At 35.8% G+C, this 21164-nt stretch overlaps 1 protein-coding gene and 1 pseudogene across 1 annotated transcript; both read right to left on the bottom strand.

Moving 5' to 3' along the window:
* Positions 1-12146: 12146 nt before the first annotated feature.
* Positions 12147-15948, bottom strand: LOC120146813 (26S proteasome regulatory subunit 7A-like). The gene is made up of 10 exons (XM_039160304.1): positions 15862-15948; positions 14914-14995; positions 14241-14332; positions 14080-14157; positions 13877-13938; positions 13524-13668; positions 13166-13384; positions 12895-13076; positions 12513-12688; positions 12147-12421 (listed from the first exon to the last, which is right to left on the bottom strand). Exons 1-10 carry the CDS (start codon positions 15946-15948, stop codon positions 12264-12266), a joined length of 1281 nt encoding a protein of 426 aa, XP_039016235.1. The 3' UTR covers positions 12147-12263.
* A 1257-nt stretch (positions 15949-17205) lies between these two features.
* Positions 17206-20142, bottom strand: LOC120146814 (annotated as a pseudogene).
* Between the last annotated feature and the right edge of the window lie 1022 nt (positions 20143-21164).

Here is a 21164-nt window from a genome sequence, read left to right as displayed (position 1 = left end):
ATAGTTTTTGAAAAAACATTTTTTAAAAATTTATATAGAGTATATAGTTTTTAAAAGAAATAATTTTAAAATTTTATATTATATAGTTTTTTAAAAAAAATATTATTTATTTATTTATTATTATTATTATTTATTTTTTTAATTTTTTTCTTTGTTTATTATCTGTCCAGGATCTATGTCCAAAAATTCAGTACAATATGCGGGTCCAACAGGTGATTAATCAGTTAGGCCTGAACCAGTCCAAGACCATTAGGGTTTGAAAAACCCTAACATAACCATAAATAGGTCAATGGTGTCGCAAGGATGCAAACCAACGGTCAGCGTTTTCCGGCCGCACCAACGGGACTGAATCATCCCGAGGTGACCGGTGTAACATGCACGGAGATCTCGGCCAACTAACAACCATGATCCCGGGATCGTCGGGACCCAAAACGACCAGAACCGAGCTATAAAAGCATCGGGGAGAATCGGAACAGGGGCATCATCGAGAGAGCGGCTAAAGCAAGCACAATACCAGAACCAACTACGCCCACAGTAAGCCAAACATAGAAAACTCATACCATCGAACCCACACAAAAACATAATCATCATAACCAAACACAAAAAAACAACAAGCCAACAACCTCAAAAGAAACCAACAGTAAACAAAACCACACAAACATCAGCCAATAAGCAAAATAGAAACGCAAGAACACCGGGGAAGCGAACGATTTTCACGAAGAAAGGTAAAAATCGAGGGCTTGAAGCCTAGATCTACGTCGTTTAAGAACAGTTATGTATAATCGGGGCTCGGGGTTAGGCTGAGGGCACTGAGGGCTTTCGAAGGGTAGTAGGGCTCAGACAAGAGGGTGGTCTTGTATGGGAGTGTTGAGAGAGCTCGGTGAAGGAGAGGAAGATAACATTTTGAGGGGAGTGGGAGAAATGAGGGGATTTTTGGGCTATTTGGGTATTTATATATCGAGGACTAATTTGCAAATAGATGATTCTTAAATCCTTTCCGCATTCCCTGATATTTTGAATTGCTTTGCAATTTGGTCACCATGTGTAAATTTGCCTCCAGATTTCCAATTTAATCAATTTAGTCCCCCTTTATATTTTTTATGTTTTATGAATTGGCCCTCTAACTTTTTATTTTTACTTTTGCAGTTCAATTTACTACCAATTTAAGTCATTAATTTCAATTTGTCTCTATTTGATCCTCTAAGTAGTTACTTTTTTAATATTTTTTTGTTTTCTTTGATATATATATATATATATATATATATATATATATATTCTATTTTTATTTATTTTATTCTCTTCCTTTAAATTTTCTTTCTTTCTTTCTTTCATTTTTCTCATTTTTAGATTTATTTATTTATTTATTTATTTTTATTTTTATTTTTTTATATAAATATTTTTTCCTTTTGATTTATCATTATTTTTTATTTTATTTATGTAGTTTTTTTTGTCTAACATTTTCGATCTGCTTTGTTAGAGGCGCCCCAGTCAATCAAAGGTAAACAATTTGAATCGAATGTTTTAAGTTCCAATTTAAATTTTAATTTTCACAATTAAAGACAACCGACAAGTTAATTGGTACCGAAAGGGCGGTTCAAGGGTGCTAATCTTTCCTTGACCGTAATCGACTCCCGAACCCGACATATCACTGGTAAAACGCAGATCAGGTAAGGAATAAGGTATCCGATCTACCTATTTGTTTTAAAATAAAAGATCGGTGGCGACTCTAACCCAATTCATTCAAGTCGAAGCCCAATTTCGGGGCCCAACCGAAAGACGGTTCCGACAGCTTGGCGACTCCACTGGGGACAGATAAGTGAGTTAGGCCGAAATTACTTTTCGGTTGTCTTTTTATGCGAAAATGGTAAATTTTAATTTTAATTTATTTATTCGATTCCAATTATTTATCTTTGATTATTTTTCAAATAAATAGTTGTACAGACGTTTTTTTAATGAGATCAGTTTTTTTTCAAAATTTTCATCTCTAAGCTCTAAACACGAGCTCCGAACCTGTTTTAAGTGAGGGTGAAAGCGATGAATTCGTATGAATTTATTCACCAGATATGCCTAGCAAGTAGCCTTCGGGATTCATATACCTTACGTCTTCGTGTGAATTTATTCACCGCACAGACATAAGGGAATGTGTCCTCTCGAGTTTAACTTAGTCCACGCAAGCTTGTAATGGGCTTAGGACTAAGGGTATGGCAAGCCCAAGGGGGCACTGGCAAGGAGAACTCGAGTACCTTTTTAGAACCTAAACCGGGAGAGTACAAGGAATTAGAGCCCTCCGTAAGACCTCATTCCAAACCCTAGGATGCTTTGTTTCCTGCTTTATTTTTTTGTTCAAAGCATGAGAACTAGACAAATATGCGGCTAAGAATTAGCATGCGGGATAGAAATCATGTATGGGTAGGAATATTAAGCATATTCGGGTAGATTATCATGTGGGGTAGATTTTTTCATTTTTTATTTTGATTTACCTCACTAACCCCTTTTATTTTTTGTTCTATTTCATTTTGTTTTCATCATTCGCATCATTTAAAACGAGGTGTTGATCCACCAAAAACGTGTTTGTTAAACATGAATAATCTGCATTAATGGACAAAGGGATTATAATACAAAGAGATAAAAAGCTCAGAAGCCCAATCGTGGTCAAAGAACACTCGGAGGCAAAGGGTGCAGGGGCAAGACAAGGAAAATGTTACTGACCCGGAGAGTCCTTTCGAAAACTGCGAGAACAAGATGGAGAAACCCTAGCTAAGCTGGAGATCATTATTTATAAATTCTAGAAACAAGTCGATAAACTTCGGGTGGAGGGCTCCGATGGCACTTTCGTTTGGAACAAGCTTGACATAGAGTGAAAGCCAGAGATGCAGTCATTCGAGACCTTTTTGGGGAAAACAGCTCGTCACTTGCACAAATTTAGCCAAAGGAACCAGAATGGTTCTACGGGATATTCAACCGGGGAAAAAGGCGGAAGACGAATCAACTTGTCAGAAGCTGTGCGGGATATATACCATCAAAAAGTTTTATGTCTCTTCAGACGTAACACTTTTGTTACCAATAAGGGTTATTCAGAATAACAGACACATTTTTGGATCAATGCCTCGGATATTTCATGCATCATGCATTTAGACATTTTGCATTTTGTTATTTTCTTTGCATTCACTAACATATACATGTCTCATCAAAGGAACAAATACTGGATACACCGCCTCAAGCGTTTGACACACCTCATCCGTATAACACCCGTTTGAAGAAGAAGATAATGGAAGCCAGAATTACACAAATCGAGGAGAATATGTTGAAACTACAGAAAGAGCTAGAAGACAAGATAAACCAGAACAGTCGAAATACTCTGGAAACAATCATGAAGAACCAAGAGTCTTTGGTCGATCAGATCGTTGCCAAGTTAGTTGGCTTACAACAGACCAGTGCGCCTGGGGCAGGTTCACCGGAAGGGGTAACTATACAACTTACCCCGCAAGTGGTTATCTCACCTGAAATCTTACCAGAACTTCGAGGGGACTCATCTGCTGCAAAAGTGATGCCCTCGTCCTCTCTATTTAACCCTAAGAACAATCTGGGTTATTATCATGTACCGGATTTGGACGAAGATGACAAAACGAAGAAGATTGAGGAAAAAATCAAACAATTGGAGGACCAAATGAAGGTAGTCAAAGGAGACAATGACTACCATGAAATCGATGCAACGGAACTTAGTCTAGTCCCGGACTTGGTTCTTCCTCCGAAATTTAAGTCCCCGGAATTCGAGAAGTTTGACGGGAACAGTTGCCCATCTGCTCACATCACCATGTTCTGCCGAAAGATGACAGGATATGGAGGAAACAACCAACTCCTGATCTATTGCTTCCAGGAGAGTCTATCGGGCTCAGTCATTCGGTGGTACAACCAGTTAAGCCGATCAAATATCAAGACCTGGAAGGACCTGGCCAAGTCATTTCTGGAACAATACAAGCATGTCAATGACATAAGGCCAGATCAAGTTATGCTACAAAGCATGGAAAAGAAGCATAATGAAAGTTTCAGACAGTACGCAAAAAAATGGAGGGATTTGGTTGTGCAAGTTCATCCACCGTTAGATGAAAAGGAAACCCGAAAGCTCTTCGTGCAGACCCTGAAGGCTCCATACTTTGGGCACCTAGTTGCGATCACATCAAGAAGCTTTTCAGATTTGGTTATGGCCGGAGAAATGATTGAGTCGACCAAAAAGCAAGGCAAAATTAAGGATGGGGAGGCCAGTAGGAAACCTCATATGTGAGAGCGGGATGGAGAGATTAACAACATCAATCATACTAGTAAAGGTGTTACGATCTCCAAACCGAAATCAACTACAACTGTACCGTCAGGTACTTCTAAACAAGATTTCGGAGAACCAAGGAGGGAAAGAGAACATTTCGACCCTATTCCCATGACCTACAAAGAGCTTTACCATCAACTTCTTGATACCCATGTAGTGTCACCATACCCGGTAGAGCCCATGAAGCCCCCATACCCCAAATGATATGATGAGAATGCACATTGTGAATATCACGGTGGTGTCCCAAGGCACACAATTGAGAATTGTTGCGCATTCAAAAGAGTCGTACAAAAGATGCGTAACCAGAACTGGATCAACTTTAACAACTTGGGGGCATCCAAGTGAGGAATATCATTTCATCATTTGAGGCATTCTGTTTGAACTTGTTTTTTTTCACTTTTTCTCAAAGTTTTTGTAAGAACATTTGAATCAATTTGTGTTACTTTAAAGATGTTAAGCAATGAATCACATTTGCAAATTTGCAATCCTTTGAATATCAATTGAATTAAGAAACTCTGTAAATGGTTCAAATTCACAGATCTTTGACGAAGTAACATGATTTAAAACAAGGATTTTGACCTTATCCAGAATATACCCTCAAACACCGTACCCTGCTCTTGCAATTAACCAATATAAAATTTTTCTTTCATAAGGTGCGGACAACATGGGGCATCATTTGCATATGACAATTACTGTGCTTTTCGTTTAAGACGTTCAGTGATGATAATAATCTTCACAGATGGAATAGTCGAGTAAGTGATTCCAGTTTAGGTCAGTTGCTTGAAAATTGAACGCTAAAGATAAAATTTTTGACTTTCAACAACACCTAGACTATAACAGGTTTTTCTTGACAATCTTAAGAAATTAAATCCCTAAAAACTGAGCTATTCCGCTAAGGTAATTAGTTATAGAGGAAACTCGAAAGCCCTGGCTTTATGAATAGATTGCGTTCAAACCATGACATTGCTCAGACACTTGGCAACTCGGTGTTTACTCCACTGCTATTGTCAGGCTGAAGACTTTGTGATGAGATGAAGCCTTTAGTTAACCTGATAAAAGTGATTATAATATTAAGCTTTCCCTCTAAAGCAATTGGTTAAATGCCCTGGCTTTATGGATTTGGCTGGCCAGATAACGACAAATTAAATCAAATTTATCTAAGCAAGAAATTTTCCGTAATGATGGACTAAGGGAGTTAAGAAACACCTGTTATAGTCAACTACACACGAGCACTCAAGAATTTCATTTTTAGACCAATGTTTTTTGTACTGCCTTAATTAGAGGAGCCTATAAAGCTTGAACAAACGAAAGATTTCAGAGGACCGAAATAAAAGGTCTAGTAATTGATCATGCTAGTTGCGTCATTTTGTCCGCATCTAATTAAAATGCCAAGCCCTTAGAAAGGAGGCCAACCTAAAGCCAACTCATCCATTTGAACTTTTGTAAAAAATTTGTAACTCTGAAAGCATTAAAAGAGCTCTTGATTCCTTTGATATTCTTTGAACTCACATTTACAATTTGAGTCAATTGCCAACAATATTTTACAACATTTTTTCTCCTAAAACAAGAAAAAGGAGAAAAACATTTTCAAACAAAGTAGTCTCAGATTTGAAAGGTCTGTAAAGCCAAAGCTCGAGAAGATAGTGGGGCACGATCGATTCTAAGGACCTGATTGACAGACAAAGCGCGAGACTCCATCCAGGAGATAACACATAATTCATTCATATTGCATGCATCTTAGACATACTTAGGTGTATCACATTCATCATTTTAGCATACACGTTTTTTGTAGCTTTTAGAGTCAAGTTTTGACTTCAGGATGAAGGATACTCGATTCTCAAGCGCCTTTAAAGAACGATGGTGGTTGCTTAACTCAGTGGTGACCGACTTGACATATCTACAAATCTTAAAGTCAACTTCAAATGAGTTCGAGAACCAGTTCAGAACAAATCCAGTTCGGCTCAACTCAACAACGAACAACATATTTCAAGTTAATGTCTTCAAGCCAGATTTTAATTCCACGACGGAAGATATCCGACTGACAGAATTCATTAGTGGGCTTTCCCGTAAAAGGAGAGTCATTCAAAGATCGTCTCATTTGGTTCAGACTCGCTCAGAGGAACCACCTGAAGAACTATGACCGGCTTAGACCTGTGAAGAGAAGCCATTTTTTAAGACATCATTTACAGTATAACTCAAGGCTAGAAGGGTTATCTGTGACCAAAAGACCTTCGAGTTCGACTATGCTCAGCTCCAAGGCACATCATTTGCAGTATAACTTAAGTCGAGAAGGGCTATCTGCCAAAGACCCCCGAGTTCGATTACACTTAGCTCCAAGGGCATATCATTTGCAGTATAACTCAAGGCTAGAAGGGTTATCTATCAACCAGAAGACCTTTGAGTTCGACTACGCTCAGCTCTAAGGCACATCATTTGCAGCATAGCTTAAGTTGAGAAGGGCTATCTGCCAAAAGACCCTCGAGTTTGATTACACTCAACTTCGAGGGCATATCATTTACAGCATAACTCAAGGCTAGAAGGGTTATCTGTAACCAAAGACCTTTGAGTTCGACTACGCTCAGCTCTAAGGCATATCATTTGTAGTATAACTTAAGTCGAGAAGGGCTATCTGCCAAAGACCCTCGAGTTCGATTACACTCAGCTTCGAGGGCACATCATTTGTAGCATAACTTAAATCGAGAAGGGTTATCTGCCAACCAAAAACCTTTGAGTTCGACTACGCTCAGCTCCAAGGTACATCATTTGTAGCATAGCTTAAGTCGAGAAGGGCTATCTGCCAAAAACCCCGAGTTCGATTATATTCAGCTTCGAGGGCACATCATTTGCAGCATAACTTAAGTCGAGAAGGGTTATCTGCCAACCAAAGACCTTTGAGTTAGACTACGCTTAGCTCTAAGGCACATCATTTGCAGCATAGCTTAAGTCGAGAAGGGCTATCTGCCAAAGACCCCCGAGTTCGATTACACTCAGCTCCGAGGGCATATCATTTGCAGTATAACTCAAGGCTAGAAGGGTTATCTGTCAACCAGAAGACCTTTGAGTTCGACTACGCTTAGCTCTAAGGCACATCATTTGCAGCATAGCTTAAGTCGAGAAGGGCTATCTACCAAAAGACGCTCAAGTTCGATTACACTCAACTTCGAGGGCACATCATTTACAGGATAACTCAATGCTAGAAGGGTTATCTGTCACCAGAAGACCTTTGAGTTCGACTACGATTAGCTCTAAGGCACATCATTTGCAACATAGCACAAGGCAAGAAGGGCTATTTGTCAATAAAATTATCGAGTTCGGTTTCATTCAGCTCGATGACACCTCAATCACACTACTGTTCGGCTGCAATCGAGGTTTTCAAGTCGATAAGAAGACCCGGGTTAACCGTGCCTTAGTGACAATAAGTCATTTTCTGGTAGCATAGCTTAGGTCGAGAAAAGCTATCTGTCAGCGAAGATCTTTCGAGTTCGGTTTCATTCGGCTCGAGGGCCTATCAACCACATGGTGGAGTCAAATAAATATTTTCCAGTCGAATTTTCAAACCAAGGTCTTTAAACCGAGAAAAAGACCGAGGCGGACTATAACGAAAAGCCACATTCCGATTCAAATTCTGGACTACGACTTCATGTCATTTCAAGATGGACTCGACTTCGCGACGGAGGAGCCATCCACAACCCAATTCGACAGGGAGTCAATCTTCAACTCCACCGGACAAAAATTTATGTCTTTTTATCTTTGTCCTATTTTTCGTTCCATGAAAAAGGACAAAGAGGGGCAGTTGTATACACTAATTTTTGTCCACATATTTTTTATATATATACATACATATATATTATATGGTTTGCAAACGGTTTTTGAGAATACATATATAATATATATTTTCTAAAAACATTTTGAAAATGTATATAATATATAGTTTTTAAAACACTTTTAAAAACTATATAATATATAGTTTTTAAAACATTTTAGAAAATTTATATAATATATAGTTTTTAAAAACATTTTGAAAAACTTATATAGTATATAGTTTTTGAAAACATTTTTTAAAAACCTATATAATATATAATTTTTTTATAAAAAAAAAACATTTTTGAAAAGTATATGGTTTTTAGAAAAAAAAACATTTTTGAAAATTATATAGTTTTTGAAAAAAACATTTTTTAAAAATTTATATAGAGTATATAGTTTTCAAAAGAAATAATTTTAAAAATTTATATTATATAGTTTTTTTTTAAAAAAATACTTTTTATTTATTTATTTATTTATTATTATTATTATTATTTATTATTATTATTATTTTTAATTTTTTTTCTTTGTTTGTTATCTGTCCAGGATCTATGTCCAAAAATTCAGTCCAATATGCGAGTCCAACAAGTGATTAATCAGTTAGGCCTGAACCAGCCCAAGACCATTAGGGTTTGAAAAACCCTAACATAACCATCAACAGGTCAACGACGCCGCAAGGATGCAAAACAACGGCCAGCGCGTTTTCCGGCCGCACCAACGGGACTGAACCATCCCGAGGTGACCGGTGTAACATGCACGGAGATCTCGGCCAACTAACAACCATGATCCTGGGATCGTCGGGACCCAAAACGGCCAGAACCGAGCTATAAAAGCATCGGGGAGAATCGAAACATGGGCATCATCGAGAGAGCGCCTAAAGCAAGAACAATACCAGAACCAACTACGCCCACAGTAAGCCAAACATAGAAAACCCATACCATCGAACCCACACAAAAACAGAATCATCATAACCAACATGAAAAAACAACAAGCCAACAGCCTCAAAAGAAACCAACAGTAAACAAAACCACACAAACATCAGCCAATAAGCAAAACAGAAACGCAAGAGCACCGAGGAAGTGAACGATTTTCACGAAGAAAGGTAAAAATCGAGGGCTTGAAGCCTAGATCTACGTCGTTTAAGAACGGTTCTGCATAATCGGGGCTCGGGGTTAGGCTGAGGGCACTGAGGACTTTCGAATGGTAGGTTTGGTTGGTGCCCGGCCACCGTGGGCGGTGGCCGGAAGTTTCTCTAAGCGGCGGCTGACGGTAGGGCTCGGACGAGAGGGTGGTCTTGTATGGGAGTGTTGAGAGAGCCCGGTGAAGGAGAGAAAGATAACATTTTGAGGGGAGTGGGAGAAATGAGGGGATTTTTGGGCTATTTGGGTATTTACATACCGAAGACTAATTTGCAAATAGAGGATTCTTAAATCCTTTCCGCAGTCCCTGGTATTTTGAATCGCTTTGCAATTTGGTCACCATGTGTAAATTTGCCTCCAGATTTCCAATTTAATCAATTTAGTCCCCGTTTATATTTTTTATATTTTGTGAATTAGCCCTCTAACTTTTTATTTTTACTTTTGCAGTTCAATTTACTACCAATTTAAGCCATTAATTTCAATTTGTCTCTACTTGATCCTCTAAGTAGTTACTTTTTAAATATTTTTTTGTTTTCTTTGATATATATATATATATATATATATATATATATATTTTCTATTTTTATTTATTTTATTCTCTTCCTTTGAATTTTTCTTTCTTTCTTTCTTTCATTTTTCTCATTTTTTGATTTATTTGATTTATTTATTTTGATTTATTTTTATATAAATATTTTTTTCCTCTTGATTTATCATTTATTTTTTTATTTTTTTATTTATTTATGTAGTTTTTTTTTGTCTAACATTTTTGATCTGCTTTGTTAGAGGCGCCCCAGTCAATCAAAGGTAAACAATTTGAATCGAATGTTTTAAGTTCCAGTTTAAATTTTAATTTTCGCAATTAAAGACAACCGACAAGTTAATTGGTATCGAAAGGGCGGTTCAAGGGTGTTAATCCTTCCTTGACCGTAATCGACTCCCGAACCCGACATATCACTGGTAAAACGCAGATCAGGTAAGGAATAAGGTATCTGATCTACCTATTTGTTTTAAAATAAAAGATCGGTGGCGACTCTAACTCAATTCATTCAAATCGAAGCCCAATTCCGGGGCCCAACCGAAAGACGGTTCCGACAATTACTCTTATATTAAACGAGTTAATTTTTTTTTAATAATTTAATTCATATATATATTTAAAATTGGACATATAAAACTATCATTTACTATGTTAAAATTTTCCTTAATCAATATATATAATAATTTACCTTAAACATTTGTCTAATCTAATCTCCTATACCCGCCATGAATATTATTTAATGGAAGTCATAAAGAGCCTGGAAGACGTGCCTACCTTGGAGTTCTCTTGCGTTCAGAAACAGAGTCAAGATTGAACCACGAGGGGCAAGTTGTTTAATTTTAAAACAAATAAGGTCTTAAAAAGTAATTAAATCATAAAAATTAAGAGATTAAGGATTTAATTTCACTAATTTTAAAAATCAAAGATCTTAAAAAAATAATTAAACTAAACAAATTTAGAGTTAAGATTTCATTCTATTATTTTTAAAATTGACAGTATCATAAAAAAATTATACCATAAACAATTAGGAGGGATAAGGACTTAATTGCACTGGTTTCAAAACTACCAATGGCTTAAAGGCAATTGGACCATCAAAGTTAAGGGCCAATTGCCCCTCCCTCTTATAACGTGGGTCTGTCTCTGCTTGTGTCTACCACCAACCAAAGTGTTTATTTTATCAAACATTAAGGTGTTCTTTTATCATTACGTCAAACTAGTATGTATGAAAACTTAAACTACACCAGTGGTCATTAACTTTGAGTAAGCTTTAATTTTTTCCACTGAACTTTTAAAAATTATAAATTGGTCACTAACATTATCGATATATAACAAAATGGTCACTAACATTATCAATTTGTAATAAAATAGTCGCTCAACGTTAATAGTCGTTAACTTCGGTGACGAAAAGCTGAATGGGACCGTTAAATGCTTACCTGGACTATCGAGTGCCATGCTGGAGAGCCCGTTTGACTCTTATTGACCGACGCTTCAACTAATTGCAACAATAAAGTCCCACCCATGCTGTCGTTGCAGGGAAGCGAGAAGCTCCTTCAGTTAGTCACAGATTCTTCCCGAGCTCAAACGTCCTCTTCCGAGGTTTTCCATTTACTGCTCCATGCTTTTATCTTCTTTGTGTCTTTTTCTTTTCCGGCTTTTTATTTCTCAACCATTTTTAACAATGCATTGAAATACAAAGACGAAGGTCCATTTGTCTTTTCGATTGATCTTCCGGCAAATACGGATCCAGTGATAACATGGGTTCTGATTGTCTCGATAGGTTTTGGAGCCATCGAAGGAATTGGAGGAGCTTGTTCGGAGGGGACATGATGAAGAAACTTGTAGTCTTGATGAAAAGGCTATTTCAGATATATGCATCAAGTTTGGTTTGAATAAGAAAGATGCTTTACAGTGGAGAGATTCGGTGTTATTTTCACATCTTGGTTTTTCCTTCAACAAATGCAACTCTATTTTCCTTTCGCCCAAGTGCCTAATGAAATTTTGTTATTAAAATCCTGTATTGACACTTCAAGTTCCAGGGTTCGAGATTGTGCTATATAAATTTCAATCAGGATATGATCCATGTGGGATCTATTGCCAATGAATCGAATACCGATAGTTATATAAAGAAATCGTATAAATCTAATTTACTAATGTAAATAAATCCGAACCAATTAGTTCACGCATATATACCGAAACATGTACTAGAATATGAGAATAATTTAAAGTTCAGTTCAACAATCACTTTTAATGGTACATTCAACAAATTCGAGATTCAAAATTTAAAATTGGCAACTTCTATTAAAAATAAGAAAAGGTATAAGTAAATAAGAAATCTCTATTAAAACAATTCAACAATTTCAAAACCAGCACTGAAAATACATAAGTCAAATACATTGTGATAGAATCAAATGCACGTCTCTTTTAAAAGTTTAAGAATTGCAAAGAAAAGGTCTCACCAAATTGTGGGTTAATTGTAAACCATGTATTTAGGTGTTGCGCTGAACTTTTGGTATCCCTTGATAACTTTGTTTACAGCATCGAGGAAATCTTTTTCCGTCACTGTTTTTCTTCGAGCTCGGATCGCGTACATTCCGGCCTCGGTGCATACACTTCTTATATCGGCTCCTGCAGATAAGTACCATAAAATCTATAAAAAAAATCATCTTATAATTAAAAAATAATTCAGAACAGGATTAACTTTGCAAGAAGATTCTACCAGTGGAATTAGGACAAAGTCGGGCTAAAAGCTCAAATCTGATATCACGCTCACAATTCATTGTTCTTGTATGAATTTTGAATATCTGTGTCCGACTCTCTAAATCGGGAAGACCAAACTCAACTTTACGATCCAGTCGTCCGGGACGTAGCAATGCAGGGTCTAGTGTATCCGGCCTGATAATTGCATAAAGTAGAGGATCACAAATGCTGTAAGCATCACCCGTGCACATTCAAGTACTCTTATAGAATTAAATCAAAAGGAAAAACTTCCATGAACACTAAATCCGGGTCAGGATGGCTTGAAGGAACAAAACGAGATGCAATGCTTCAGTGAATAGAACTAGATATAAAGAGCAGATATTCTAGGTAGCAAATTTGACCTGTTTGTTGCCATGAGGACCTTGATGTTTCCACGAGCATCAAATCCATCAAGCTGGTTGACAATTTCAAGCATAGTACGCTGAACCTCGTTATCTCCACCTACGCCATCATCAAAACGAGCACCCCCAATGGCATCAACTTCATCAAAGAATACAATGCATGCTTTCTTCGAACGTGCCATCTATGGTTGTTCAACAATGTCAAATAAAATAAGTACCATAGAATAACTTCCGAAAGAAACTTAAACAGCTAAAATTAGCAGGTTATAACCTGAAACAGTTCTCGAACCATTCTAGCTCCTTCACCAACATATTTTTGAACAAGTTCACTTCCAATAACACGGATGAAGCAAGCATCTGTTCTGTTAGCAACAGCCCTCGCCAGAAGTGTTTTACCAGTTCCGGGAGGACCATAGCAAAGAACACCCTTAGGAGGATCGATTCCGAGCTTGACAAATTTCTCAGGATGAAGCATCGGTAGCTCAACAACCTAAACAAAGCAAACCCATCGATTCATGTACGATAAGTCTCTAATACTAGCTCACTAGAAAAACACAAATAATACGAGAAACACTTCAGGTTGTCTGTGTATGCAGTAACATATTAAAAGAACATGGTCCCATTCGTACTTCCCGCATCTTTTCAATCTGTTCCTTACATCCACCAACATCATTATATGTGACATCTGGTTTCTCCTCCACAGTCATCATGGTCACACTTGGGTCAATTTTTGGAGGCAAGGGAATCTGTATCTGATATTTGTTGCGATCAACCCTGCAAAGGTAACAAATATTTTAGGCTCTTGCAAATATTAGTCTATCTAAAAAAACTTTGAAGGTCGCAAATGAAGGAAACAATACAACTGCAACGGGATAAATAAAATATATTCAGGATATAAAACTCTAGAGAAACAATAAGAGAGTAAAGGGGGTATATGTATATGTATGTATGCGCGTGTGTATGTATGCGCGTGAAAACTTACCCCACACGCATTCCTTCTTCGATGTCAGTGGGGGAAACTTTGTCACCCAGCCCAACAACAAACTGCAGTTAGAAACCATATGCAGATCAGACAAAAAATTTCAGCATATATTCTTCTTAAAAAGAAACTATTTTAACTACAAAAGTATGTGCTTAACCATCCAGATGGGCAAACATTAGACTCAGAGATGTAAAGATACATGCCTTAGCGATTTGTTTCACATTGATAACATATTTGGCATCTTCTGTATTCGGATTAATTATTTTCGTGCATCTAGCGACCTGGATGAAAATTATAGTCAATGCTCAATGTGTCAAAAAGCAATACAAATAGACATTTTTCTTCAAACCATTTTAGCAAATACCTGGAGTGGTTGCTCTTCCTGCATCATTTGTTTATCGGAAACAAGGTCCCATTGGATAGGCGCAGCTAATCCAGTATCGGATTCCTTAATGCCTATTTAGCAAAGTTTACCAGCAGGAAAAACAAGATTACATTAACAATAGACCTATTATGCAACAAATTAGTGAATAGTGACAAACTAATAGTAATTTGAAGTTTGAAATTTATAAGAGTGACTAGAAAACAAGATCATAAATATAACTCAATACTTTAGTATGAAAGCCACATTTGCTAAACATATTCGAATGATGCTATGATGGTAGCTGCAATTAAAGATAAGTCACAGCAATAGGCAGAGATATCACGGTTGAGGAAAAGAATTAATGCTTTTCAAAGCAAGATTGGTCAGATACCGCAAAGTATGGAATTTACAGACGAGCAGGTTTGTTCCTCTGAAAAGCTAACTTCTGGTCCATCAACCAAAACCAGTAGCAAGATTTTTCATACGCTAATAAAAACATGCATATCATATGACATCCTAAATGTTGTAAAAAAAACACCTAAAAAAATAGTAATTCTATCTCTTAGCTCTTTACTTGGTACCCCACTTAGAAGTAGAACAACAAAATTTACAAAAATATACAGCTCAATACTACATAAAAACATAAGAAGTTGAAAAGGGTGAAATCATATACCGCATAAATCATTTACTTTTTTTGCCATTTCCTTGATCTCCTTTTCAACTTTCTTAATGCTTGTTGAATAAGGCCCTAAACCCTGCCAAACAAAAGAGGAATTTCCTCAAGTATTTCTCCACATAATCATACAGCTAAACAAAAAAAAACGAAAAATTAAATAATTAAGTCTTCAATAACAGACTTCACTTCATAAACCCTAGAAACTGGCGGTTAACCTTAAAGTGTACATCCCAAAACCAACAGATAATAAGCAAAAATTAAAGAATGACAAGCTAACTGCAATCGCTGAAACAGATAATAGTAGATTTTATCTCTTAAAATTTTATCATCAGGTCTTCAATAATGGATTTTACTTAATAAACCCTAGATATTGGGGGTTAATGTCAAGAGCACATCTCAAAAGCAACATATAATACACCAATATTAAAGAATTAAAGCAAAATTCCATAGCTGAAACAGAAATTTTTATCATCAAATCTCCAATAATAGGTTTTACTTCATAAACCCTAGATATTGGGGGTTAATGTCAAGACTCAAGAGCACATCTCAAAAGCAACATATAATACACAAATATTAAAGAATTAAAGAAAAATTCCATAGCTGAAACAGAAATTTTTATCATCAAATCTCCGATAATAGGTTTTACTTCATAAACCCTAGAAATTAATGATTAATGTTGAGAGCACATATAAAAAACAGATAATACACTAAAATCAAAGAATGAAAAGCAAAATTCCTTTTTCTGAAACACATAATCATAGATTTTACTTCATAAACGTTAGATATTGGTAGTTAATGTCTACAGATCATCCCAAAATAGAACAGATAATACACAAAAATTAAAGAATAAAAAAAATCCGTAGCTAAAACAGATCTGAAATCTACAAAGAAACAATAAATCGAAGATCCATAAAATAAAGGAGAGAGAAAAGAACTAAAAATTACATAGGTTTTGAGAAGCGCGATATCATCTTCGTCAAGAGGTCTAGGGTTCTTCTCGTCCTTGATCTCATCTTCTGGTTCAGGAGCCATTGATTTTGTGAATACCTAGCTTTCTAGTTTTCTTGAGCGGAAAGAAAAGTGAAGCTGAGAAATACTGAAACAAAATGATTCTTTCTTGGGTGTATATATATATATATATATATATATAGAGAGAGAGAGAGAGAGAGAGAGAGAGAGAGAGAGAGAGAGAGAGAGAGAGAGAAACGACGCTGGGTTCCTAGGGGATCGAAATAAAACTACTTTAATTTTTAGGAGGGGCAAAAGTGCTATTATTCCGTTTAGTTAAAAGTTAGGACCAATGCTTAAATCGGTAATCTCAAAACTAATAAGGACATTAAAAGCAATTACATCATAAAAATTGGGAGACTATGCTTATTTATTATTATTATTTTATAATTAAGGAGGTGATAAGATTTGAACTCGAGATATAATAATCAATTTACCTATGAGATAGTGCGATTATCAACATGAATTGATGAATGTTTAAATTCATTTTACATCGATATAATAATCATATAATTAAATACTTACGTATCAAATAGGTCCTTGTCATTGTATTCTAAAATTGAGTCCCTTATTTTATGATGGATTAAATGAGTTATCATTGAAGAGATTTTAAAACATTGAAAAATTAGCACAAATTTGATCATAATTTTTCAAATAATGACTCATTTAATCTATAATTTTTTTAAATAAGAGCTCATTTAATCGTGATTCTTCATATAAGAGCATGTTTCATCTATGATAAGCCAAATGCTTAGTTGATTTTTTTAATACAATTAGAGGGGCTCATTTAATATACAAGCCATAATTAAAAGGTTTAAATATATAAGTACTTATTTTGATTTTTTTTATGCCCTAAAATTTGAACTTTACTTTTTTATAATAAAAATAACCATTAAAAATTAAAAAATTGCTTTAGTCTTAATACTATTATACGATCGATATCGCAAAATAAAAAATTGTGCCGTTAAACAAGCAAAGAATGTGAAGTGTTTAAATATTTGAGTTCATACTCAAGTATGGGTCCAACTTATAAGCTAATATAAAATAAAATTATATTTTGATAGTAAAGAACAATCCCAATAACACTCTTCAAATCTTTAGGAAAAGAATCGAGTAATTGTTGTACTATAATGACTCAAATATTTATTTATTCATATTTTAAATTAATAAATCCTACTAAGTTGTGTGAAATGACACAGTCAAACATGTGGAGGAAGGGATCAAAATTGAATACATTTACTTCTACATTACAATATCATAACATCAACAAAGGGTTCTTACGATTTCAGTGAGGGTATATTCAATCCTTTCACTGATCATACACACACACACACAAAGAGTAAATTTACTGCAGTAATTCCCACTTTTGACACAAAGATAAATGTTTTTTAATCCTTCTTTGTCAAATCACACAAACATAATTAAATTTATTGCAATAATAATAGACAAAAACTTACTTTGGAGGCCTAGAATTCCCTCTCCGGGAACAGAATGGGAGCAAGGAGTGACCAGATATAGAGACCTGCAGTTGCCCAACCGGTTATAATCCGAACCCACACGGATGGCCAGCCTACGTCGACTAACTTGCCGCTTTCCCCAACTGAGGTTGACCATCCGGTTAAGAGCATTGCGGAGTACATACTTGCTAGAGAAAAGATTATGTGGAAGAAGGCGTATGAATACGAGACTGGCTTGTTTTTTCCCTGTTCTTCGTGTTCATCTACTTTGTCCATGGGAAGTAAAGGCTTTCCAGCACCTTCAACCATTCAAAACAGAACGTTAAATCGTACTCTCTTAATATATGATGTTTTTTAATCTTTTCCATCCCTCGGAAAGATCCTAAAAGGCGGGGAGGGATGGAGAAAAGATGGAGAAATGAATTCCGAACCCTAAAAATATATGTAAAACCAAAAACGGTTGACGACTGTCAAAATTCCTATCCCTATTCTCATACAAAAAAGGTATAGTTTGTAAATAACACTTGCTTAAGTTCTAAGAAAAGAATACCATGAAAGCTTATTTTAATGGTATAAGGTATAAGGATCGAGAAATGTTATCCACGGTACCTGCACGGGGTGAACTTGGTGGGGAGAGCAGAGTCGTGGAAGACCCAGCACGAACAGCAGAGTAGACAACTGACAGGACAGTGGTAACTAGACCAAGGGTCAGGGAGCCAGTAGAAATTGCTTTAGCGTGATTGTGAAGACCGTTGCATTCGTAATCTCTTGGTTCACTTGCAAGTCCACTGTAGCATAGGTACATGCAGTACAATGATGACTGAAGCTGGCAAAATGCTACTACCAACCTGTTACACAAAAGACAAGTCATCAAGATATACGCATTAGGAATGACCATGTGCATCGACATACTTGTGTAAACGGCATGAAATATGGCACAGTTATAAAGTTGCACTACAAATGCATGTTTGAAAAGGTATATAATTTATCAATCATGGAACAGGATAATTTATCTAACAGCGCCACCGACTAGAGCCAGGGACAGTCCACATTCCAATTTCCATTAATGGTGTATAATCCACAAACACAAACTAATAGAATTGATATTGAATAATGATGACATAAAATAATTATGAAGACCCAAAAGTTAAGAGACTTACCGCAGGATGCAGTGCAACTATGGCAAACAGAACAACAAGGATCAAGGTAATAACAATAAAGAAGGTATTGAGTCCACAATCATGTCCAGATGGAGTGAACCAGTGGAAGAGAAGTCCCGAGAAGCCAAATGTTGCCAAATAACAAACAAGTGAAACAACTAACAGAGCAATGTACCTAGAGAAAAGGCAAGGATATCAGTTGATCTGAACAATAAAGAGAAGTGAAACCATTAAAACATCAGAAAAATAAAACTAACCAGAACTGTTCATCGTATCCGACCCATTTGTCATTCCATCCATGAACAAAGTCAAGTAAAAGCACAACTTGAACCAAAAGGAACAGTCCTGCACCAAACTTAGATACCGACTCTGCAAAAGCATAATTTAAGTGTCAGTTTAAGTCAACTGTAATCGATTTTAGCCAAATTATTATCTCCTCTAATCATATTTGCAAATGGTCTCTAAGAAAATTAACTCCTATAGTATGTAAAACATTTAGAAAAGGATGGTATTCTTATTTCTTAATCTAGTAGAATGATCCACAAGAATGTAGCTTACCATAGAAGCTGATAATCTTGTTTGGAACAAAAAACATTAAAATCACTAAAATGAACCAACAAATAATTTTCATCATCCATCCACCATGGTGCACAGCATCACGAGGATCCCTCTGAGTTTTCACTCCAGCCATAGAAACTGATAGGATAGTAAAAAACAAAAAATTTCCCAAGCTAACCCTCAGCACCGCATCCGTTTCAAACCATTCCCTGTTGGGTGTTTTATGAAAATGATTTATCCCTGCATAAATAACAATAATATGTTAACAAAATCAGCAAAATAAGTATACGCAAGATGCAACCAGCCAGCAAGCTTGCTTTTCAACATTCCATACATGAAATATGGTGGCACATATCAATTACAAATGAAAACAAAAAATGCGGCAGCATGGTACAAGAGAAATACAGTACTAGAACCAGTTATCACTCAAGGGAAAATGTGTAAATGAACAAGCTTGTAATTCCTCCAGAAAACAGATTTGATCCAATAAATCATATCCAAAGATATGGTGAATGGTGATAAATTCCATAATCACATGGAAATCTTAGCATTCTTCAGATTCCCTAAAAGGCCCAATACATTAACACAACATGTAAAAGGCACTTAGCTCAGAGTAAAACGATGCTCGCCAGACAAATTACCACAAAAACAAATCCTAAAGAACTCATCTTCCTTGCCCATTGCCTACGCCAATGCTGTTATACTATTAACTATTTAGCATCATCATTCACTCAATTCAACATTAGCAATCCTTTTTTCTATTGGAATCTAAAAAAACAATTATGTGAATCACATAATTTAGCAATAACCAAAATAAGAAAGGCAGAGTTTTAACGAAAATTACAAGGGAGCTTCTCCATCAGCGGAGCGGCAACCTCACGAAGGATCCACGAAAGAATCAGAGAAAGGGCGAAAAGCCCACAATAAGCGATCCTCGCAGATCTCCGGCTAATCCCCGAAACCACCGTGCGGCATGCATCGCAGGCGCATGCAGCACAACACGAAGCAAGGCATGAAGCAGCCCACATCCTCTTCAACCACAAACAACAATCAATTAATCAATCAATCAACCAACAATTACAAAAAATCAAAGAATCATTTTACTTGAACAATAAACAAATTAATAAATTCCGACGGAAAGAAAAAACCCAAATTGTTGAAGATTCGAACGGGATAACCCTCAGAATCGTTTTCGAACTATGAACAAAAAACTAAAGCACCCATCATCGTCTTCAACCACGACAACAATCAATCGAGCAACAAATAAAAGAATCCCAATATCTAAATATTAAATAAATTACAATTGAATTCTGAAAATAAAACATTTAATTTAATTATTCTTTTCCTACCTGAGAAACCGAGTGTGATAAAAAATTAAGCAAAGATGATGATCGGTTCGGGGTAAAGGAATACAAGGGAATGGAGTCAAAAAGGCTTTAATCATGTGCGATTGATTCTACTTTAGAGCTCTTGTAATTTACTGATCGAAGCCGTTAGCCCGCGTTCGTCCTTTCAAATGAACGGTCAGGATATAATTTGAATTTATTTATGGATAAACTACACTTATGATCACTATATTTGTAGTTAGTTTTCATTTTGGTTACTAATTGTTTATAAGTTATGTTTGGTTAATAAGATTAGTGATAAATCACAAAATTATCACTAGTCATCGACTCTCTTCTTGTTGATGATGTTGCACGTTGACAAAAAAAAACTAGTATCCAATTTAGTATCTAATAACTACAATGTTTACTTGACTTTTAATAAAAAAATAATTATAAATATATTTTAACAATTCCTACTTAGAAGAGAGGAAATGAGAATTTTACTCTTAATGATAATAAATTCATAACCAAGGGAAGAGAGAATGTATCAAGTGAGAGTTTTTAACCATCAGATCTAGATATTATTGACCATATTTGATTCATTATCAACATTACCATCCTCATAATTTACTTATTTATCGATAACTTTAATGTTGAATATAACTTATGATTTTTTTTTGTGAACTAGTTTATCTTCTTCTTTTTTTATTATTATGTTCGTATCATGATAAACTTATAGT

Source organism: Hibiscus syriacus, unplaced genomic scaffold, assembly GCF_006381635.1.
Source record: "Hibiscus syriacus cultivar Baekdansim isolate YM2019G1 unplaced genomic scaffold, ASM638163v2 tig00110931_pilon, whole genome shotgun sequence".
Lineage (NCBI taxonomy): Eukaryota > Viridiplantae > Streptophyta > Magnoliopsida > Malvales > Malvaceae > Hibiscus > Hibiscus syriacus.
Note: the sequence above shows the minus strand (reverse complement) of the source record. Positions and strands in the feature narration are given on the sequence as shown.